Here is a 22,716-nt window from a genome sequence, read left to right on the forward strand (position 1 = left end):
TCTGTAATTTAGTTCTGTCGGCAGTTTGGTAGTCTGTGTGGCTGCCACTAGATATAGAGGTAGTCTAGACTATAAGCAGTGCCTAATGTGAATTATCCCCTCTATCTCTAACGAGAGAGGGATGTGCTTTTTTTTTTTTTTCATAATTATCCAGGAGTTTGCCTTTAATATATTTATGAACTTCGAATAGAAAGTATTCATTTTGTAGTGTTAAATTTAGTTTAAAATTGGTTAAGATAAATTTTATTGTATACTATAATTTTTTAACATAGAAAAGCAGAGCAAATGTTTGGAGAGATGGAAGTTTGGAATGCAATATCAGAACGTGATCGTCTTGAAATCTACGAAGATGTTTTGTTCTTTCTTTCAAAAAAAGAAAAGGTATTCTTCTTAGTTACTGGTATTTATAGATAACAAAAGATGTTTCCTCATTTTCAGGAGGATTGGTTTTAAAATGTGTACATTTTTGTGGCTTAGTTTATCTAGTTTGTGTGGTATAGCAGATTTATTTATTGGAAGTAAAATTTAAAGATGGAATGTATAACTTCTATAATAAGCTTCTTTATCGTTCATGTAGCATATTAAGTACTGATGTAGACTCAGTGGGTAGTTTAGCTATTTGCATTGTCATTAATTGGCTATCTTACACACTCACTTTGAAAAAGATACCTTTTTTGCTCATTAGGTTTAAAAATGCTGGGTTTTTTTGCTTATAACAAACATGATTGGTACAAGAATGACAGCAATGTGCAGTTGTTTCTACAAAACTTATAACATTTTAAAATACCTATTTCACTCCTGTCTCTTTTTCATTGCGCATTATTATATTTTATGCTTTCTGGTTTTCAAGGAACACATATAGATGCAAGTATTATCAAATTTAAACATAGCTGAAAGTCATTGAAGACTTTAGCATTTACCTGCAATGTGACTTGTCCATGGTAACCTTAGTTTTTGTCTGTAATGCTTAGTAGTAGAAAGGTTTATGTAGTATGGAGGAAAAGCCGAAAACATGGTTTCCAGATTCTGGCTTTTAGAAGGAGGTGGAAAATGTGAAGCTAAGTACCAAAGCCAAGTGCTTAGGCAAGAGCAAGCAAAGTCAGCAGTGTGGCCATTTAAAGTAAATGAAATTTATTTGAAATTTCATTTAACCTTTGAAATTTGGTCATCCATTAGAATATAAAGCCTTCACTAATTGCAATTTAAGTATCTTAATTTCTTGGAACTTTGAAACATATATATTCATACTTTTGCTATAGGAACAAGCAAAGCAGTTGCGAAAGAGAAATTGGGAAGCCTTAAAAAACATACTTGACAACATGGCTAATGTAACATACTCTACCACTTGGTCTGAAGCCCAGCAGTATCTGATGGATAATCCAACTTTTGCAGAAGATGAGGAGTTACAAAGTAAGAATAATGGCTAAGAGAAATAGTTTTAAATAGTGTCCTCCAGCAGCGAAGAATTATTTTCACTTTTTATATGAGATAACTAACTGAATTTTATGTAGTTGTTGGTTCATTTGTGAAAAAGTGTTTTATTTCTTTCCAAATAGGATATTTCTTTCTGATGGAGTTTGTGATTCATGACAAAAGGTTTTCAAATTTAAAGTAGCTTTATCAGGTAATCCTTGAAATATTTAAATTATAGGTCAAATTTGAAATCATGCTTAGTCATTTGTATGTAACTTGGTAAGAACTAAATGAATTACCACATTTTACTCATGTTGTTTTCTTGAAGTAATAACATTACAGGTTTGTAAAAAGAAGAAAATGTATTAGAATTGTGTTACATTAGGCTTCCCTAAGTATTCTTTCTGAGTTAACAAATTGCTTTTTAAATTTTAGCTTTCTCAGCTACCCCTCTAAAAGTCATGCTTCAGTAGATTTTTTTTATAGGGTACACAGTTCTATACTAAGCTCCTGGAATAATTATGATATTGCAAACAGATTTTATCATAACACTTTTATTTTCATTAGTTTTGCCATATGCACGTCCTTTGTTTTATCCTATGACATGTTTCAGAGTGCCTTTTATTGAGTTCTTTGTGAAATTTTCCTTAAAACTTTCCTATGCAGATGATTATAAATCATATTGAGTTTAAATACAAGTTTGTTTGTTTGTTTAGAGACGGGGTCTTGCTGTGTTGCCCAGGCTAGTCTTGAACTCCTGGGCTCAAGCAATACTCCCACCTCAGCCTTCCAAAGTGTTGAGATTACAGGCATGAGCCACCTCACCCTAGCCTAGCTACAAGTATTTTTGACAGGTGATTTTGAAATTTTGGGGGATCTAATGCAAATAAACTACTTTACTTGTTGACATTTGACACTTTAAATTTTAACTGGCAAATACTTTAGATATGGACAAAGAAGATGCATTAATTTGCTTTGAAGAACACATTCGGGCTTTAGAAAAGGAGGAAGAAGAAGAAAAACAGAAGAGTTTGCTAAGAGAAAGGAGACGACAGCGAAAAAATAGGGAATCTTTCCAGGTAAAAGAAGAAGCTCTCTTTTCTAACTTAGTTTTATATTATACTTACAGAACTTGAACAGTAATATAAAGAATTTTGAGACAACTGTTCCCAGATCATAGACTTAGGCTTTGTGAGGACTCATACACATTTAACTCTTTAAGTTCTACAGATGAACATTGATAAATGAGGTTTCGGTTGGGGAAAACAACAGGAGAGCTGACTGGAAACAAGATATGTGTGGTGAGTCAGTAGTAGATGATACTTAGTTTCTAGAGGACAAAGGGACTGCTAGGGTATAGTTTGGGGATGGGCCATAATTTCTTAAACACTAAAAAAGGACCTGGGATTGCATGTTTTTCAGCTAGTAGTTTATTTTCATCTTCAAGTATCATTTTTATTTTCAGTGATAGAAAATATCATGGAGCAATGAATATTTTGCATTTCATATCTTACCCATTTCAATAATAATTGTAATAGCTAATGTTTGATTGCTTACTGTCAATACAATTTATGTTTACAATCTCAATTTTTATGACAGTCTTATCTTATAAGGGTACTTACTGTTTTTGTTACATAAGTTTATATAACTAAGGAAATGAAGAGGTGAAGTGACTTGCCCAAGTTCAACAGTTGCTGAATAGTGAAGCCAGAATTTGAATCCATGCAATTTTGATTACAGGGTCTCTTCCATTAACCATTGTATTAGGATGAATGCTAGGTTACAATGGCTTAAATTTTAAGTTTTTTTCTTGAAATAACCATCTTTTTGGTCTAGGGCAGGACATATTGCCATCCCCTAAGGCAGAGGTTCTCAAAATTCAGTGTGTATCAGAATGACGTGGAGGACTTTTTAAAAATTTCTTCTGGCTGGGCACAATGGCTCATGCCCATAATCCCAGCACTTTGGGAGGCTGAGGCTGGCAATTGCTTGAGTCCAGAAGTTCAAGACCAGCCTGGGCAACATGATGAAACCCGCTCCCTACTAAAAGTACAAAAAATAATAATAATAATTAGCCGGGTGTGGTGGTGCACACCTGTAGCCTCAGCTACTCAGGAGGCTGAGATGGGAGAACCTGAGCCCAGGAGGTCAAGACTGCAGTGAGCTCTGATGGCGCCACTGCACTCTAGACTGTGCGAAAGAGCGAGATCCTGTCTCAAAAAAAAAAAATATTATTCCCACTATGCCAGAGGTTACTAACCATCTTAAACGCCATAGCCAGTAGAATGATTTCAGTCCTTATTCAATGAAAACTTAACATTTACTACTCTTGATGGGTTCCTTTATCTTAGTGACTTTCTAGACTATCATATTGTACAACGGTTAAAAACACAAATTGTTTGGCCTTACCTGAAGAATTTGAGTTAGTAAGTCTGGGTTGGAGTCTGAAAATTTACATTTCTAAATTTCCAGGTGGTATCGATACTGTTGGACCGTACTTTGAGAAGCAGTGCCCTAGCGTGTTAACCTTCTCTGCAGAGTTAGGGGTATGCTGCCCCCATTTCACATTTTAACTTCGAAAAAGTTGAAAGAACAGTTCTTTTTAAAGCTAATGATTTAGAAGTTCTGCTCACTTCCTTCATTTGGGTTCAGTTGCTGAGAATTTAGTCACATGGCCACAACTAGCTACACAAAGGAGGCTAGAAAACTTAGCTTTTAGCTAAGCAGCCATGTGCCCAGGAAGAAGGGGAGGACAAAGTTTTAGGAGGGCTATTATACACTCTTCTACAACCTAAGCTTTAATGTCTCTGATGAAGGTTTTGCAGTGGTTTAAAATAAGGAGACGTGTGAAAAAATAATAATACAGTGGAAAATAAGATGGAAATCTGGGTCATAGAAAATATGAGACTATAACGTAAACAATACTGAAGGTGGAGACTATGAGGTGAAATTTTGATGTGAAGGCTACACGGTTCCGCAAATAAGCCTAAATGTGGCTTTGAATCAGATTGCTATGTGTCTGGCATAGTTTCTGATTACTACTAATAAAATTGGTGTTAAGTATGTTGTATTAATATTCTTTCAGATATTCAGCGTGGTAATTTTCCTGTTCTGCTACTTCAAAAGATTTATTTAAGACGTTAGTGAAATGAATTAAAAGAGAAGATTGGCATTAGACAATAAAATATAATTAATGGAGAGCATCTCAGTAATTATGGTTATGATGATGACTATCTTTTTATTTAGTGTTCATTTGCTAATCAGAAAATTCATCACATCTATGACAAGGAAACTATGACTTTGTTTTTCTTATGTCTTAAAACTGGTATTTGAAGTCAATGTCATCTGGAAAGGATTGATCTGAGGCTTTCAAGGAGAACCAGAGGAATGTATAGTGTCTCAGAAGCCAAGAGTTTGGAGTTTTAAGAATAAAGCATGATCCCCAGATGCACAGAATCAGTATCACCTGGGAAGTTATGAAAATGCATATTCTGAAACCTGGGAAATTATGAAAAGGCATATTCTGAAACCCCACGTCAGACTTACAGAATCAGATTCTGGAAATGGGACCTAACAATATGATTTTTTTAAACAGTCCTTCAGATGAGTCTTTGAGAAACCCCTGAGGTAAAGGAATCTATCTAAAGTAATGTTAAGAAATTTTTCTGGAATGAGGACTAAAAGAATACTGTTAAGAGTGGCATTTAAGGTGTTTAGTGGCCATTGGCATGGTAGGGAAAGTTAAAGGTCTGCCAGATAGTCGAAAGGTACCTAGAGGTATAGTTATACCTTTCAGATATACAGTAAGGTGAAATTGAAATAAGCTTGGGGTTAAGAGAAAGGCTTTTCTTGGGTAAGGGAAAACCAGTTAAGAGGGAGAGAATGAAGGAAGAATTGAAAAATAAGGGTGACTCTTACTAAACAAAATCTCGTAAGGTTTGGAATTCAAGCATATATATATGAATACAGTTACACTGAAAGCAGTTTATAAAGGAACAAAAAGAAGGATGAAGATGGAGAAAAATTAATACCGATTAGGATCTAAGACAGTGGTGCTCAACCAGGAAAGATTTTGTGATAGTCACTATTTGTGGGGAACATGCTACTGGCATCTAGTGTGTAGAGGCAAGAGATGCTGCTAAACATCCTGCAATGTGTACAGGACTCAAACATACCCCACCCTCAACCAAGAGAAAGAAAGAAAAAAGAATTACGTCATCCAAGATGTCCTTAGTGCCAAGGGAAGAAGAAACATCAAGCCCAGCCATCTTTGAAGCAACTTGCCTTCCATAATGTAAAAGACAAGGCTTTTTCACCCCTAAAATGGGGCAAGTAAATAGAAGAGAATAAGAATCATACAGTTTTGTCAGAGTGGTTTTCAAACCTGATTTCACATCGGTCATTGAATATTCCAAATATCTGAATATTAATATTGCTTTTAAAAAGTAGTCCTCAGGTGATTCTTTCAGGTTAGGGATCCACTATTGAAATAATTTCAGTGTCACAGTTCTTTGACTTTACCAGACGGATCTCACCAGTCTGGAAGTGTAAGAAACACTAGCAAAACAGGTATGATAGAGTGAGGTAAGTTCTAAGATACTAGAGCATCACTGAAGATGGTTTCCAAACTATTTTAGAGACTCAAAAGAGGGAGCAAGTGAGGAGTCTGGTGAGCACAACAAGAGTGGTTAAGACAAAATTCCATTTATGTTGAAGGGTAAGGTTAGTTGACAAAAGGGTAGATACTGGCAGGGTTTGAGAAAAGAATTTCAGAGTTGCAAGGGAGTGTGGACATATTTAGTCTCGTCTGAAGAGGAGTGAGTGGAGTTGTAAGTGCCTGATGTTACTTTAGGACAGCTCTATCCAATAAAAATGTGAATGCTACAAATGCGATTTTAATTTATTATTTATTTTAATAATTTAACCCAGTATAACCAAATATTATTTTAACACATAATCAGTATTTTTAAAAATTGCTAATATTTGTGTGTAGGGTCCAGCCTCACAGGGTCAGTGGGTTGTTCTCCCCATGTGTGGAGACAAGCGATTGTAGAAATAAAGACACAAGACAAAGATAAAAGGCAGCTGGTCCCAGGGGACCACCACCACCAAGACACGGAGCCCGGTAGTGGCCCCAAATGCCAGGCTGCACTGGTATTTATTGGATACAAGACAAAGGGGCAGGGTAAGGAGTGTGATCCATCTCCAATGATAGGTAAGGTCACGTGGGTCACGTGTCCACTGGACAGGGGACCCTTCCCTGCCTGGCAGCCGAGGCAGAGAGAAAGAAAGGAGAGACAGCTTATGCCATTATTTCTGCGTATCAGAGACTTTTAGTACTTTCACTAATTTGCTACTGCTATCAAGAAGGCAGAGCCAGGTGTACAGGATGGAACATGAAGGTGGACTAGGAGTGTGACCACTGAAGCACAGCATCACAGGGAGACGGTTAGGCCTCCGGATATAACTGCAGGTGGGCCTGACCGATGTCAGGCCTTCCACAAGAGGTGGAGTAGAGTCTTCTCTAAACTCCCCCGGGGAAAGAGAGACTCCCTTTCCCGGTCTGCTAAGTAGCGGCTGTTTTTCCTCGACACTGACGCTACCTACCGCTCGCTAGACCAAGGTCCGCTTGGCAACGGGCGTCTTCCCAGACGCTGGCGTTACCACTAGACCAAGGAGCCCTCTGGTGGCCCTGCCTGGGCATGACAGAAGGTTCGCACTCTTCTGGTCACTTCTCACTGTGTCACCGCAGCTCCTATCACTGTATGGCCTGGTTTTTCCTAGGTTATGATTGTAGAGTGAGGATTATTATGATATTGAAATAAAGAGTAATTGCTTCAAACTAATGAATAATGATATTCATATATAATCATATCTGTGATCTGTATCTAGTATAACTATTCTTATTTTATATATTTTATTATACTGGAACAGCTCGTGCCCTCAGTCTCTTGCCTCGGCACCTGGGTGGCTTGCTGCCCACATTTGTGGTACTAAATCTTCAAGATCTTGTATGTTTTATACTTAACAGCACATCACAACTCAGACTAGCTACATTTCATGTACCCAGAAGCTATGTTAGGTCAGTGGCTACCTTACTGAACAGTGCAGGTATAGGAATTGTGGCAACAGAATATAGGGTTACAGTTTCTTTTAGTCACATTTGTGTATAGCAGTGGAAGACAGTTTTTCCTGTTGGGGTGGGGTGGGGGGTTGGTATCATCAGGCATTAGATTATCATGAGGACCACACAACCTAGATTGCTGGCATGCTCAGTTCACAATATGGTCCGCAGTCCTATGAGAATCTGATGCCCCCACTGATCTGACAGGAGGCAGAGCTCAGGCGGTAATGCTTGTTCCACCACTCACTCCCTGCTGTGTGGCTCGGTTCCGGTTCTGTGGCCGGGAGTTGGGATCCCCTGATGTACAGGATTAAACTCCCTAAGGATTGGGTTGGAAGCAGAAAGTGTGGAAATTGAAACTAGATATGGGTTTGAATCCTAGGTCTCCAAACTACTTCGGGAAAATTATACGTCCTTCGCTTAAGGCCCCTTGTTTTTTAAAAAATAAATAAAAATACCTAGAACACATTAGGCACTATTTTTAAAGACAGAATATACATTTAAGGAAACATGCGTATACGTTCTTTAGCCTCATCATTTGAGGTAGATACCCAATATTTTAAGTTAACTTCTGCCTTTTTTTAAAAGCTAAAAATTAGGTTCTATCTGAAAGGGTAGGAAATAGAACCTTAGAAAGATAATGCGGTGTTATAAAAGTTACTTTCTCTAAAGGACAAAATATTTTTCTGCCTAAAGGCAGTTGTTACTTTGCCCAAATAGGAAATATTCTTTATACCCAAACAGGTTTGGGATAACATTGGTAGAAGAGTTTTAACTATGTCAAAGTTTTTGTGTGTTTTCATGTTAGACTCTTATTTCTCATGTACTTAGATGACTTTTCAAATATAATTTTCTCCCCAGATATTTTAGATGAATTACATGAACATGGACAACTACATTCTATGTCATCTTGGATGGAATTGTATCCAACTATTAGTTCTGATATTAGATTCACTAATATGCTTGGTCAGCCTGGTAAGATTATTTTCTTTCCTAATTTACCCTTATAGTAGTAGTTGGAATGGGCCAAATGCAAAGGTGATTATGTTGGGAGAAGGGTGCTTTATTTTTGTTTTTTAAACAAAAAAGTAATTGCAGCTCTTTGGTTAGAGCTAGCTTTTGACTTCTTTAGTTTTTTCATTAGGATCAACTGCACTTGATCTTTTCAAGTTTTATGTTGAGGATCTTAAAGCACGTTATCATGATGAGAAGAAGATAATAAAAGACATTCTAAAGGTAAATAACTATTCTTACCTTTTAACCTATAGTATATCTTAAAAGTACTGTATTCCTTTGATTTATGCATTATTGATACTAAGATTTCTTTTTTTTAGGATAAAGGGTTTGTAGTTGAAGTAAATACCACTTTTGAAGATTTTGTGGCGATAATCAGTTCAACTAAAAGATCAACTACATTAGACGCTGGAAATATCAAATTGGCTTTCAATAGTGTAAGTTATTTTTTATCTTATAAATAACTAGTTTAATAGTATAGTTTTTAATTTATTCAGATAAAAGCAGCTAAGTTGCAGCATATTGGAAACGGAATATGAATAGAATTTTACAGAGTAGTAGCCAGTCTTTCAGGTAAGGTAAAAGAAAAAATTTTATTTAGGTGATGGATTGACATTAAACTTCCTTTGCTCAAATTCACTGTTATTATTATACATAATATGGCCGTTATAAACCAGGCCTTGGGCCACACATGAAATACACCGACACTGACAACAGCTGATGAGCTAAAAACAAAAAACAAAACATTTGCAAAAACCTTATAATGTTTTAAGAAAGTTTACAAATTTGTGCTGGGCCACATTCAAAGCCGTCCTGGGCCACATGTGGCCCATGGGCCACAGGTTGGACAAGCTTATTTTAAGCAATGTGTGATTCCTAAATTAACAGTAAATTATTTCAGCTAATAGTTATTATACTATTATAACTGATTAAGTATGATTTTCTAATAGTTACTAGAAAAGGCAGAAGCCCGTGAACGCGAAAGAGAAAAAGAAGAGGCTCGGAAGATGAAACGAAAAGAGTCTGCTTTTAAGAGTATGTTAAAACAAGCTGCTCCCCCGATAGAATTGGATGCTGTCTGGGAAGATGTATGTATACTTGTTAATTTTTTCTAATGGAATTATTTTCTTTACAATTGAGAAAGAAATTTAAAATATTTTTATTTTTCATTTTATAGCCACAAAAATAAGCTAAAAGCTAAAATAATTTTGTAGAATATACCTAAAATATATTTAGAATATAATAAAAGCAATTAAATCAGCTTGGTGGAGGGTCTGTGTTTTTAGGAATAATTTGTAAAAGAAAATGGGTTTTTGGAACAATTTTGAAGGAGGAAATAATGGAAACTTTTTAAAAAGGGACTGGGTTTCATCACAAGGTTTTTCCACTTGCTGGGTTTATGATTTAATTAGAATTGTTTTATTTGGTTGGTACTTTTTTCCTTGGGTATTCCAAAAATATTATTTTTAATATCTGGAAAAATTTTTTCCAGATCCCGTGAAAGAAAGATTTGTTAAAAAGAGCCAGCAAATTTGAAGAACAATAACCTCCTAAAGAATTCTGAAAGGAAAAAAAACGAATATTTTAAAAAGAATTATTGCAATTTTTTAGAATTCTCATATATAAAATATATAAAATATAAACAAATTGAAGAACTTAGAATGATGAAAGTGTTTTACTTAATGTTCACTGCTTTCGTACAAATGTACTTACCTGGGACAGTTAGAAAATGGTTTTTTTCCTATAAAAACTGCTTTTAAGTGAAATAAATTATAAGTTTCCATGGGAATATAAAGATTTGTATGTGAAAACTGTTTTGTATTTTTAGAAAGTTTTAGAAATTGAGCAGTTTGGCAGCCACATGGATTGACTAGTAAACTTAAAACTGAAAAATTTTTCTTGTAAAGAGATAGAAAACAGCTTTTAGGCACATTTGAGATACTATACCACATTAGCTGTGTAGAAAACCCAGAGAGTTTCTGGAATAAATGGTAAGATTTTGTTGAAATAAGCAATGAAACATTTAACATCTCAGGTCACTTTAATAGGTAAGGTTCACTGGGCACGGTGGCTCACGCGTGTAATCCCAGCACTTTGGGAGGCCGAGGTGCATGCTGATCACCAGAGGTCAGGAGTTTGAGACCTGCTGGGCAACATGGCAAAACCCTGTCTCTACTGAAAATACAAAGAAATTAGCAGGGAGTGATGGCGCCTAGCCACTCGGGAGGCTGAGGCAAGAGAATTGCTTGAATCCAGGAGGTGGAGGTGTAGTGAGCCAAGATCATGCCACTGCACTCCAGCCTGGGCAACAGAGTGGGACTCCTTCTCAAAAAAAAAGTTAAGTAAGAGTATTTTGATGACAGTTTCAGTTAGGCCCTTGTAAGTATGCTGAATTGACCAATAATTATTGAATAATAGTGGGCCAGTGTTCTAATTGCTTTATGTATATTGTATTTAGGAACTTAATCCTTTCAAAAAGCCTATGAAGTTAATAGGTGAACAAACTGAGGCAAAGAGAAGTAAAGTGAGTTCCAGGGTTGGAAGCCAGGCATGTTGACCTTGGTCAGTGCTTTTAACAAGTATGCCATGCTGTCAGTTTTAGAGTAGCTAATACTTCATAAGCTAAAAACTAGTATGTGTTTAATATTATAGTGTTGCATTGTAAATGGGCATAGCAGGTCACTAAATTGACTATTTCCTATTCCTTGATTTCCTATTTCTTGATTTATTGTTCTTGATTAATATAATGTTAACCACCGTTTTTTCTGTAACATGTATTCACATAGGCCCTATATTGTTTCACAGCTGCCTCTAGATGTGGTCCTGTTGTCCTTTTTTTTTAATTCTTTTTTTTTTTTTTAAAGCAGAGTCTCTCTCTGTCATCCACTTCTAGGCCGGAGTGCAGCAGTGCAGTTATGGCTCACTGCAACCTTGAACTGTTGGGTTCAAATGATCCTCCTGAGTAACTGGAACTGCAGTCACGTGCCATCACACTTGGCTTTTTGTGGGGTTTTTTTTGTTTTTTTTTATAAAGATGGGATCTTGCTATGTTGGGCAGGCTGGCCTCAAGCAAGTCTCCTGCCTTGGCCTCCTGAAGTGCTGTGATTATAGGCATGAGCAACCATGCTGGGCCTCTAGATCTTTTCTGTGCCAAATGTAGTGCAGACCAGAAGCATCTACATTACCTAGAAGCTTCTTAGGAATGCAGAACCTTAGGCCCCATGGGGCAGAAATCCTGCATCTGACTCTTCATTTTAACCAGATTTCCAAGCATTAAAATATACATTTAATTTTGAGAAGCTTTGCTCTAGATAGTGTCTTACCTATTTTCCCCCAGTTCAAGAATCTCCAGATTCTTTCGCGATCTGTACTGGGGATAACGTAGTTAGGTGGTAAATGGATTAAAAATGGTACCATAGGGAAGGGCTGAACACATTCAGATTTTGGGGCCTTAATAATCTGAGGCTTGAGGTATTAAAGAAAGGTAGGTTAGCATTCAGTGAGATCAAAAGGAGAATAGTCCATTCTGAGATCCAGATTTTCCATTTCCACTTCTGTAACTGAGTAGAATTTATTCTCAAAGCCATAGAAATGTTTAGGGGCAAGGAGCTTGTACCGTAGCACCCCCCATCACTGCTAACCTAATAATTGTTTTAATGAGTAGAAATCCCCAAAGACAACATATGGATGTCTAAGGATGTCTTGTTTGAGGAGGAGGAACAAGATAAGGATGTCTTGTTTGAGGCTCCTTGGAGGAAATGAAAGAGGGGTAGTAGATTTTGGATTTATTCTGACATCAACTTGATATGTCTCAATTCAAGGATGGCTTTCAGGTTGTTTTTTATCTTAGTGCTTGGCCTAAGTTGCTGACCAAAGCCAGATTGATCACAAAAACCATGCCTGAATGTCATTGTATTTCACTGTCATTAAAAGCAGACTGCATATTACACTTTTCTTCTAAACTACACCATTCTCATTCTTCTAAAAAACTACTTTTCAGGCATAAATAAATAAATAACTTTTTCAGCTGGGTGCAGTGGCTCGCATTGCTGTAATCCCACCCCAGCACTTTGAGAAGCCGAGGCGCGTGGATCACCTGAGGTCAGGAGTTCGAGCCCAGCCTGGCCAACATGGTGAAACCCTGTCTCTACCAAAGTAGAAAAATTAACCAGGCGTGGTGTTGGGTGCCTGTAGTCCCAGCTACTTGGGAGGCTGAGGCAGGAGAATTGCTTGAACCTGGGAAGCAGAGGTTGCACTGAGCCAAAATCGTACCACTGCACTCCAGCCTGGGTGATAGAGCGAGACTTTGTCTCAAAACAAAAACAAAAGAAACCTACTTTTCTACTAATAGTTTTAACATTGTTTTGTTTAGATGTCTAAATGAGTGGGTATAGGATGGGCAAGAAGGAACAGAAAAAAAATTGAAGTGACAATTCTTTGCAGTTTCAAGGGATTACATTTCTATATATTGTGGAGTTTTACTCTAAGAACTTACTTCCGTGGCTTTTTAAAGATTCTTTACAGTCTGTGTACAGTAAGTATAAATTCTTGAAATTTTTTTTTGTCCCCGTAGCATGAATGTCAGCATCATCATTCAAAGAACAAGAAACATTCTAAGAAATCTAAAAAACATCATAGGAAACGTTCCCGCTCTCGATCGGTAAGGGAATTTATTGTACCAAGAGTATATTAAAGTTATGGCACGATGAGTGTATTAAAGTGTTAGCATTATTATGAATGAAATTATTTGTATTTTTTAGGGGTCAGATTCAGATGATGATGATAGCCATTCAAAGAAAAAAAGACAACGATCAGAGTCTCGTTCTGCTTCAGAACATTCTTCTAGTGCAGAGTCTGGTGAGCATTTCTGTTTATTTGATTAAATCATTTATACTGATATACTCAAATTCTGACACTTTTTTTTTCCTTTTATGCTGCTCAGAGAGAAGTTACAAAAAGTCAAAAAAGCATAAGAAGAAAAGTAAGAAGAGGAGACATAAATCTGTAAGCAAGCTTCTAATTTTTACATTTCACCTAGGTGTTCGCCCTTAACTTCCTCAGAGATCATAGAACCTTTTTCTATCTAGTTCTTTGCAACCCAGGACAGTTCAGGTGGGCACATTGTTGTCGCTCTTAACCTTAATCATCCCTTAAAATCATTTGGTGAGCTTTGAAATAATACACACACCAGTGTTAGGATCCCCATCCCGGTCTTTAAAATTGATCTTCTAGAAAAGAGACTCTTGTACGTGCATGTGTCTCTGTGTATGTATGTATATTTGTGTGTATGTGTAGATTGAAGCTGTTGTTGAGAACCACAAGTTTAAATGTTAAAACAACCACTCCTGTACGCTTGTAGGTCTTAATCTTTGGTGTACATTAGGATCCACCTAAGGAGCTTTTTCAAAATGTGAAGGCCTGGGTATCACCACAAACCTGTTGAGTTACATTTTTTTTTATTTGAATTTGTGTATATTTAATGAAGAGCCATCTATTTAAGCATTAACGTTAAATTTTAAATAATTCCTACTCAGCAATTTCAAGAAAATTTTATTAGTACAGCTGTCTGCCTTATGTGTTAAAGCTAACAGCAGTATCCTAGGTACATGTATAAACCAGTATTATACTGAGTTAGTGAAAAATGTAATATGTCTCTGTATTTACATAATAGATATTACCACATCTGATGTGGTAGTAAGTCTCCTGAGTGGTATTTTATCCTGTTAGAATATTATCCTTCCCAAGGGAAAGCTGTCCACCTTGAATCTTGGGTAAATTTTACTTAATCCTTGAGGTTAACAATTCACATTCTCTCTAAGAACACATAAACTGTTATACGTAGATGTTCTTAAGTATTACTTATATAAGAATTACCTATATAAGAATGGTATCTTCATCAAAATGCTAACCTGTTGTTTTCTATTCATTCAGGACTCTCCAGAATCCGATGCTGAGCGAGAGAAGGATAAAAAAGAAAAGATCGGGAAAGTGAAAAGACAGAACTAGACAAAGATCAGAATCAAAACACAAATCGCCTAAGAAAAAGACTGGAAAGGATTCTGTAAGTATTTAGAATTGTTTCCTACCTGTATTTTCAAAATGCAAAAATGGATTCTTTGGTTAAACCATGATGGTGTTGAAAGAATAGACTTTTCCAAGTGTGCTACAATTGAAGAAAACAGTGAAAATTCAGTTAACTACATTTCACACACTATGATAGTTTTTGGTCATGAATGATCCTACATTTGATTCTCCTAAATTTGACATTTTTTAAATATAGCATTTTATAACAATAGCCTTAACTCACTAAGAAAGGATATGGTCACTAAGAAGTGCCACTGGACATGTTTTACCTAATTCTCAAATGTTTAAGTGAGAGACTAAATCTGGGATTCTACAGATGTCTGCAGTTGTCACTGTCATTAAATCCTTTGTTTCAAAAAGTAGCAATTCAGTAACTTTTAGGAATAGTGATTTGGGGTGGAGGAAGGGCAAAAAAATAGGAGAGGAGAATATAAGCCAAAGTTAATTATTTCACTAACAGATTACATAATTAGTCGTTTTCAAATATATGTATATATGAATGACAGAACCTAATAATGCAAATACTGTGGGTTTAGCAAGGGTAAATGCCTATGAATCATCACTGGAGAGCATAAGCTATGTAGATAAAACCCTATTAGGGATCTCTGGATATTCTGATTCGTTGGTATAGGGTGGGATTTTTTTAGAGCTGAAACAGGTGAGTTTGAGTCACATAGTAAGTGAAGAGTGAATGCTTCCTTTGTACTTTTTAGCAGCTTATGGTGGGTTAAATGAAATCCCTGGAGTGAAAGAGGACAATATGTGAACTATCCCACTTTTCAAAGGTTGTGTCTCACATACAGTGCAGTTTTATTTTTGTTTGTTCAGCCTAAATCTTGTCCTGCTCATAAGTCTTGTGTATGTATTTGGCACAGAAATTCATACGCTTAAAGCATACTACTTCTGTTTCTGTGATGATAATTCTGGAACCAGGGGGAAGCTACAAAATTAGCAAGGAATAGGCCAGGCGCGGTGGCTCATGCCTGTAATCCTAGCACTTTGGGAAGCCGAGGTGGGCAGATCACGAGGTCAGGAGTCGAGACCAGCCTGGCCAACATGGCAAAACCCCGTCTCTACTAAAAATACAGAAATTAGCTGGGTGTGGTGGCAGACGCTTGTAATCCCAGCTACTCGGGAGGCTGAGGCAGGAGAATTGCTTGAACTGGGAGGCAGAGGTTGCAGTGAGCCGAGATGAGCCTGGGTAACAAGAACAAGACTTGGTCTCCAAAAAAAAATTAGCAAGGAATATATTATCTAGGAAATGAATACCTGGCTTCCATTAAATGGAAATATTGTTTCATATTCACACAGTCTTTATACTCTGAAATGTGTTTCTTTGGAAGAGAATTTATATAGATAATTGGATTCTTTTTTCACAGGCTCAGCCCTTAAACCTCTTTGTACTGATGTCAACTATAATTGTAATCAATGTCTTTTCAGGGTAATTGGGATACTTCTGGCAGTGAACTGAGTGAAGGGGAATTGGAAAAGCGCAGAAGAACCCTTTTGGAGCAACTGGATGATGATCAATAAATTATACCAAATATATGTTTACAGTATGATTTAAAGTCTGATTCAGACCAGGGACTCTATTTTAAGTTCAACTGAAGTAACACTGGGTTTTAATTATATCACAGGAAAAAAAAGTGCATTTAAGTATTGTTATCGTGGACTTTATAAAAGCAAAGGAAATTGAAAATAACTTTTGATTCTGTATCAAGAATCATATTTTCATACAGTCATAACTGTCTTTCTGTGACCCTTTCACAGGGCACTGTAGGATGGATTAAAGGTGGCAATTTACTGATAACTGCAGATGTCTCTACTTTGTTCTAAAATCTAAGTCATGAGGTGATTTGATTTACTTTATAGAAGCTGGATTTTGAAGATATAATGAAAAATTTTTTGATAATATAGTAGTACAAAAAAAGCACCAGCAACTGATAAAACTGCTTTTTTGTGCACTACCCAACTGGTTAAAGCCAATGTGATCTTTTATGGTGAAACTCCTAAGAAATAGGTGGTTTTGCTGGAAACTTGGTAGACCCTTAATTATAGTGGTGCTAATGAGCACTACTGTAATATAAAGCCACCATTATTTTTTATCAAACATCTGAATACATTTTACAAAGGCTATTGTGAGGGCATTATTTTGAGCATCTATTTTGAGGTGATGTTTAAAAAAAACTTTAACATCAAATTGTAAATTAATTTAAATATATTGCCTTAAGGACCTACTACTAAAGAATGTGCCACCAGATGCCACCAGACTTTAAGTGATAGTTTGCAATATCCTTGTCTTTAAAAAAAAAAAAAAAAAAAAAAAAAAAAACAGTTGACCTTAAACATTTTCTTTAACAGTTGTCTTTTTTTTCTAAATTCAGTCTTTCTCTTGCTTTTTTCCCCCGCTATTGAGGAAGTATTTTGCCTTCCCTACTCACTGAGAAGTATTGACTTCGTGGTACACATTCTAAAGCATTTCTGATTTGAATATTTTGTACATTTTATCAATTATTAAACCTTCTCTTCTAGTGTGTACTAGTATTTATTTCTACTTAAACTACTCAGCTCTAAAGAAATTGTATGATCATTTTAAAGGTACTAAATCCCTGAAATTTTGCTTCATCTTACCCACACAGCTAGTTTACTTTCCTTTTTTAATATTTAAGAATATTATAAATCAGTGCATTTGAGGTCCCTAGATTTGTTTTTCACCTATGAATTTTTTACAGACTATTTTAGAGAGGCAATGGTTTGAAGACAGAATACTCTACATGCTAACTTCTGAAGGTTGGTAATGTAATTTATACTATTTTCCTTCAGTGCAGGAGATTTTTTAAGTAAATAAGTAAATTTTAGCACCTATTCTTTGGTATTATCTGTGTTATTATTTTAATGTGTACACTTGAAGAGATTCTATTTCAAGTTGGGATTTAGAAGAACAAAAAGTTTTTTTCCTTAATCATCCTAGTGAGTTTTGAAAGTGGACTTGACCAGAATGTGTCTTTCCCATTTTGCCCCCGTTTGAATTAAATATAATGTCTACTTTTTAAAGGCTGAAGGGGTGGGCGAGGGGATTGTTTCTCATTTTGTCTCCCAAGTCATTTTTCTGCTATGAAATATGACCAGGCTTTGTAGGAAGACTCATCTGGAGAAAATGTGAAGTAATCAAATTGCTTGCTTGAGATTAGTCTCCTATTGTATATTAGAGCCAAAACACATAACAACTTTGGCAACAGGGAATTGTCTAGACTCAATTTTCAGAGGTCCCATTGTAGTGAGTTAATACTGCTAATCATGTCAATCACTTGACATGGAAGTCAGTGGCAAATCTTTAAAGTATGCAGTTTATATTGGCAAATATATACTAGTGATGTTTCACAAAAGAATTTTAGAATCTGTAAAAACATTGTTTTAATTACATCCATGAATGATTTCTAAAGTACAGCTTTAAAGTTTTGATTTTCTATTTAAATAAAAAGCTATTGATGTTTTAGCATGTCCTCAAAATAGATTCCTGTATTTCTTACAGAGATAATCTTACTATAACCGCAAATCCCTACAACACAATATAAAGTTTCCCTGTAGTTCACCCATGAAAATTATTTGACTTAAAAACAACCATAGTAGTAAACAAATTGCAATTCAAAATGCAACATCCTTGCCATAATAGATGTAATTTAAGTGACTGTGATCCTTTGTCTCCCTTTCAGGATCCCATCAAATGGGATTTAGTTGCCAGAAAGATACTTGGCAGTCTGAAGGTACAGGTGATAAGATTTTGTTCTCTGTGAATATTTTTAAACTAATAGGTTATGTTTTTAAATCTTCAGTTTGGTAAAAACTGAAACGTCTTGGAATATTGGTTCTATTAGAGTTAAACATAGTGTGTTTATTTTCAGATAAGGGGAATTTATACTTTTCATTAACGCCTCAGATTCTTAGGAAAATGTTGAGGGTTTATCTTCCCTCAGTGTCATTAATACTAATGAACTATTAGATCAAATTCACTTATACATTTAATATCATACTTACTCAATATCCAGAATTGAAATATTTTTTTCTCCCAGTTCATATTTCTTTGTGGGAAAATTGAATTTGTATGAAAAGTTAGATAATTTAGCTAATCAAGTATGAAGTATACACTCTTCCTAACTGAAGTAAAACAGTGTAATGCTTTTAAATAAAAGCAGTGGTCCCAGCACATTTTTTTCAATGTAGTAGCTGGCATTTTATTATCATTAGCCAGAGTAGCTTGAGCATATAAATTATTGATGTTTTCCAACTTTAAAAGTGCATTTTATGCCTCCCAGTAAATTTGATAATGATTTGTCACAGCTGTTGTCATCTTGTCATCTGTTTGAGCTTGGCTTAACTGGGCCTCTTTCGTACAACTATAATATGAAAAAGCGGATTGTCCTAAAGTAAGGGAATCAGTTATGTAGGATGAAGAAACTGCGCGTAAAAACTCCTAGAAAAAGAAAGCTGTGTGCATTTTTCTGGAAAGTTTTTTAGGTTTCAAACTGTGAGAAATCAGTTTTCATTCAATTATGTAACAATTTGATTCATATGCGTAAAAAACAATTGTCGAAATGTCACCAGTTTTCTTCTGGTCTTACAGTCAGCCTGAGTCCTGCGCTTATCAACAGCCACTCATTTTTGCCATCCAGAAAGGAGTAACCCTTTATATGAAGATTGGGTTTGCTGGTTTTTTTTTTTCTTTCTAAAAGCTTAGATGCTTTATAATGAGAAAACTATTTTGTAATCACATAGTACCCCAGGGAGCAGTGATGAATGCTCTTGGTTTAAAAAAGGGATATTTAAGTTACATTATGTAACTGAAATATAAATTATAAAACTAAAAAACTTCAGCTTTTAAAACTGTTTCTAAGCAAAATGAAGCAAAGTACATTAATTCCTTCTATCTTAAATCTGAGACTCTTTATTTTCCCTTGGGTATATATTTCTCTCAGTGTTAGGTAGATTTTAATTCAACCATTCTACATTCTCTACATAAAGTTACACTCATTTTACATGAAAGCAAAATAATGTCTTTACTTTCATGGAACTGTGTTCTAACAGGCTTATAATCTCATTCTGTGCTTTTGGTAATGGCGTATACCAGTCTGATGATTCTTACCATCTTTATTCTTACATTACTCTTCCAATTGTTTCGACTTAACTGGTGGTCATGTAAGTTCCTCGGTGGCAGGGATTTGTCTGGTTCACTTACTGTTATATATCCTTGTGGAATAGGACAGTGCCTGGCACATAATAGGCACTTTGGGAATGAATGTAAAATATTAGTTGAAATATGTATTCATCTGGCATCCATGGTACCCATCATCTGTATTAAAGGGCTTATAAAAGCATCATTGCAATAAACCATACTAACCCATCACTAAAGTCACGGTCATAATTGAAGTGCACCTAAAATAAGGTCTTGTGACTGTACCTTAGCTTTTACTTCAGACATGTCCAAAACTTGTGAGAACATACAATTTGAAGTTGAAAATAATCATTTTGGGCTATTTTTGAATAGGGCTGAAACATGGTGACATGTCAGGCGCTCAGTTTTTTGGAGCCGTCTTTGAGGTGGAAAGTGAGAGATGATTTTGCTGTAATTACCCACACATTCTCCCTAACCCTCCATTTTAAGAAACTTAGGTATAATAGCTTCTCTGCTTTTTAAACTTGCCATATAAAGACTATCAAAACTGTTTTGTGATTCTCAGTAGGATCTAGTTCAAGGCCATCTCAGTGCTAGTGATTGGTAATTGTTAATTTGATGGTAATTACCCTACTTGTAAAGTTGACATTCATACTGGCTAATCCTCCCTGCCCCTAGTCATGGCCAATGAAAACATTGAGTGGCTGGCGAATTAGATCAGATTCAAACTAAGCCATTCCTTGATGCTATTCTTCACTACTGTTCCTTAGGGTATCTAAATGTGTTATTTATAAACATTTTTGGGGGCTCCTGCCTGCAAACTTCGGTAGGTGTTGGTCTTCCCTACCTCTACAACTGAGCCAAGGACTTGTTCTGAAAGGTGAGTAATAAGGGAACAAGGTTTCTATTTTCTGTGTTTGTAATTACCAGATTTTCACCTCTGTTTATATATTATTCTGATGTAAAAGAACCTCATAGTTATATAAAATTAGACCTTTTGTAAATAAATATAATTTATTAGAAAAAGTTTCATCTTTTACTAAATTGGATTTGTGTCAGTTTTTTCCTTTAAGCACCACTCAGGCAGCAAGCTCTATACTGTGAGAGTTGCTAGAGGCCCACGTTATGTTTTCTCAGTGTAATTCCTCTTTTTCTTGATAAAAAGACTTAAAAAAAAAAAAAAAAACCATCACTTCTTTCACGTACATGTTTGTTTCTTGGGCATAGAAGGGCTATTAGTTTAAAAAGAAATGGAAAACATCCTTTTGACAAAATCTTAAATTCATCTTTGGAGACATTTCTGATAAAAATTAGGAAATACATTAGGGCTAAGAAGAGTTTTATCAAACATTAAAATAGGTCTGTGTGGGTGGGCGCAACAGCTTGTGCCTGTAATCCCAACACTTGGGGAGGACAAGGCAGGCAGATCACTTGAGCTCAGAAGTTTGAAACCAGGCTGGGCAACATGGCAAAACCCCATTTCTACAAAAGTTAGCCAGGTGTGGTTGTGCGTGTCTATAGTCCCAGCTACTCAGGAGGCTGAAGTACGAGGATGGCTTGAGCCCGAGAGGCAGAGGTCACCCTGAGCCAGGATTGCACCACTGCATTGCACCACTGTGATAGAGCCAGACCTTGTCTAACAAACAACAAAATGTGGATTATGGAGCTAGTATAAAAGTGTATCTATTTTTCAGTGTAAGATCACCTCATTCTACAGAGATGATTCCAGTATGTTGAACCAAAGCAGAGTCAGTGATGGATATTAAGCCCCATTCTATTGAGAGCAGAGTTGAGTCAGGATGGTCACTGGGCATTGCAGTGAATTTTAGTGTTACATGATAGGGAGTGGGGAACGTGAGTATTTAATTCAAAGTTATTGATAAATACCTTTTAAAAGATGAATGTTACTCCCTCTGCCTCATTTGAACTTACTGCTATAGTTGAGTTTGAAAACATTCTGAATTTGTGGAATATTAAAAGATTTTATTTTACCATTAGGCACCAGTCTGATAGTAAAACAAACGAGATCCTTACTGACTGCAGAACTTAATTTTTTGTCTTTCATAAAATAAAGCTTTTAACACATTTTATAATTGGTTTAGTGGAAGGTGCACTGAATTGGGAACAAAAGACCTAAGGCTTTATTATAGGCAATTATTACATTGCACCCTGGGCAAGTCAGTTTCCCAATGTGCACAACAGTGTTAAATACCTCACAGGCTTCTTGTGAGGAATAAAGATTATTGCCGTTAATCTGTAAGCAGCTATGTGTGACAAATGCAAAGTACACTGTGGTGGTTGTGACACTAATTATATAAATTATAATACTTCCTTAAATGACTGTAATTTATATGTCTAAATTTAAGCCACTTGAAAGGTATTCTAAATTTAAAATTTTCCTTGTTTCCATAAAAACATGAAATGTTACACATAAACTTTTGATGAATGGGAGTTTTCTTACAACTGTAAGTCCATTTGTGCAGTGGGGGCCAAACTGCTTGTGCACCTTGACAACTGGTATGGTTGTTGGGTGCAGTGTTAACTGTGCAGTTCATATATAGCCTATTATCTTTATTTGTACAACGTCCTAATTGAAACATTTGGTGGGACTGCTGGGGGGGTTGTGGCATTTCACCAAACAAAGGTGCTGTTTCCCCAGAAGCTGTATGTTTCTAAATACAATTTTGGAGATGTAGTCTTATTTCCAAGATCCATTTTCTATGTTTTATATAGCAAGTGGTCAAGATTTTTCACATAGGGAGGAATCCTTCTTGAAGTTTACCAAGTATATTTGGATTCTGAGTTCAAATAGCAAGATAGATATATGTGTTTCTAGAAGGTAAGTAAGTCCACATAATATTGCTAAAACCCCCTAAATTGTACCATTGAAAGATTATGACATATTACAGAA

The 22,716-nt window shown here is 35.9% G+C and overlaps 1 protein-coding gene across 1 annotated transcript in view; it reads left to right on the forward strand.

Moving 5' to 3' along the window:
- PRPF40A (pre-mRNA processing factor 40A) overlaps window positions 1-17,173 on the forward strand; it is a 65,735-nt gene extending 48,562 nt beyond the window's left edge. Inside the window, 14 exon segments of the mRNA XM_017866067.1 lie at window positions 273-381; window positions 1,260-1,410; window positions 2,359-2,492; window positions 4,660-4,738; window positions 8,399-8,512; window positions 8,682-8,773; window positions 8,872-8,988; window positions 9,502-9,639; window positions 13,125-13,211; window positions 13,312-13,408; window positions 13,494-13,555; window positions 14,483-14,541; window positions 14,543-14,612; window positions 16,076-17,173. Coding sequence (XP_017721556.1) covers window positions 273-381; window positions 1,260-1,410; window positions 2,359-2,492; window positions 4,660-4,738; window positions 8,399-8,512; window positions 8,682-8,773; window positions 8,872-8,988; window positions 9,502-9,639; window positions 13,125-13,211; window positions 13,312-13,408; window positions 13,494-13,555; window positions 14,483-14,541; window positions 14,543-14,612; window positions 16,076-16,168 — 1,402 coding nt within the window. The 3' untranslated portion in view covers window positions 16,169-17,173.
- The last annotated feature ends 5,543 nt before the right edge of the window (window positions 17,174-22,716 follow it).

The sequence above is a fragment of the Rhinopithecus bieti genome, unplaced genomic scaffold (assembly GCF_001698545.2).
Source record: "Rhinopithecus bieti isolate Rb0 unplaced genomic scaffold, ASM169854v2 scaffold_81617, whole genome shotgun sequence".
Taxonomy (NCBI): domain Eukaryota; kingdom Metazoa; phylum Chordata; class Mammalia; order Primates; family Cercopithecidae; genus Rhinopithecus; species Rhinopithecus bieti.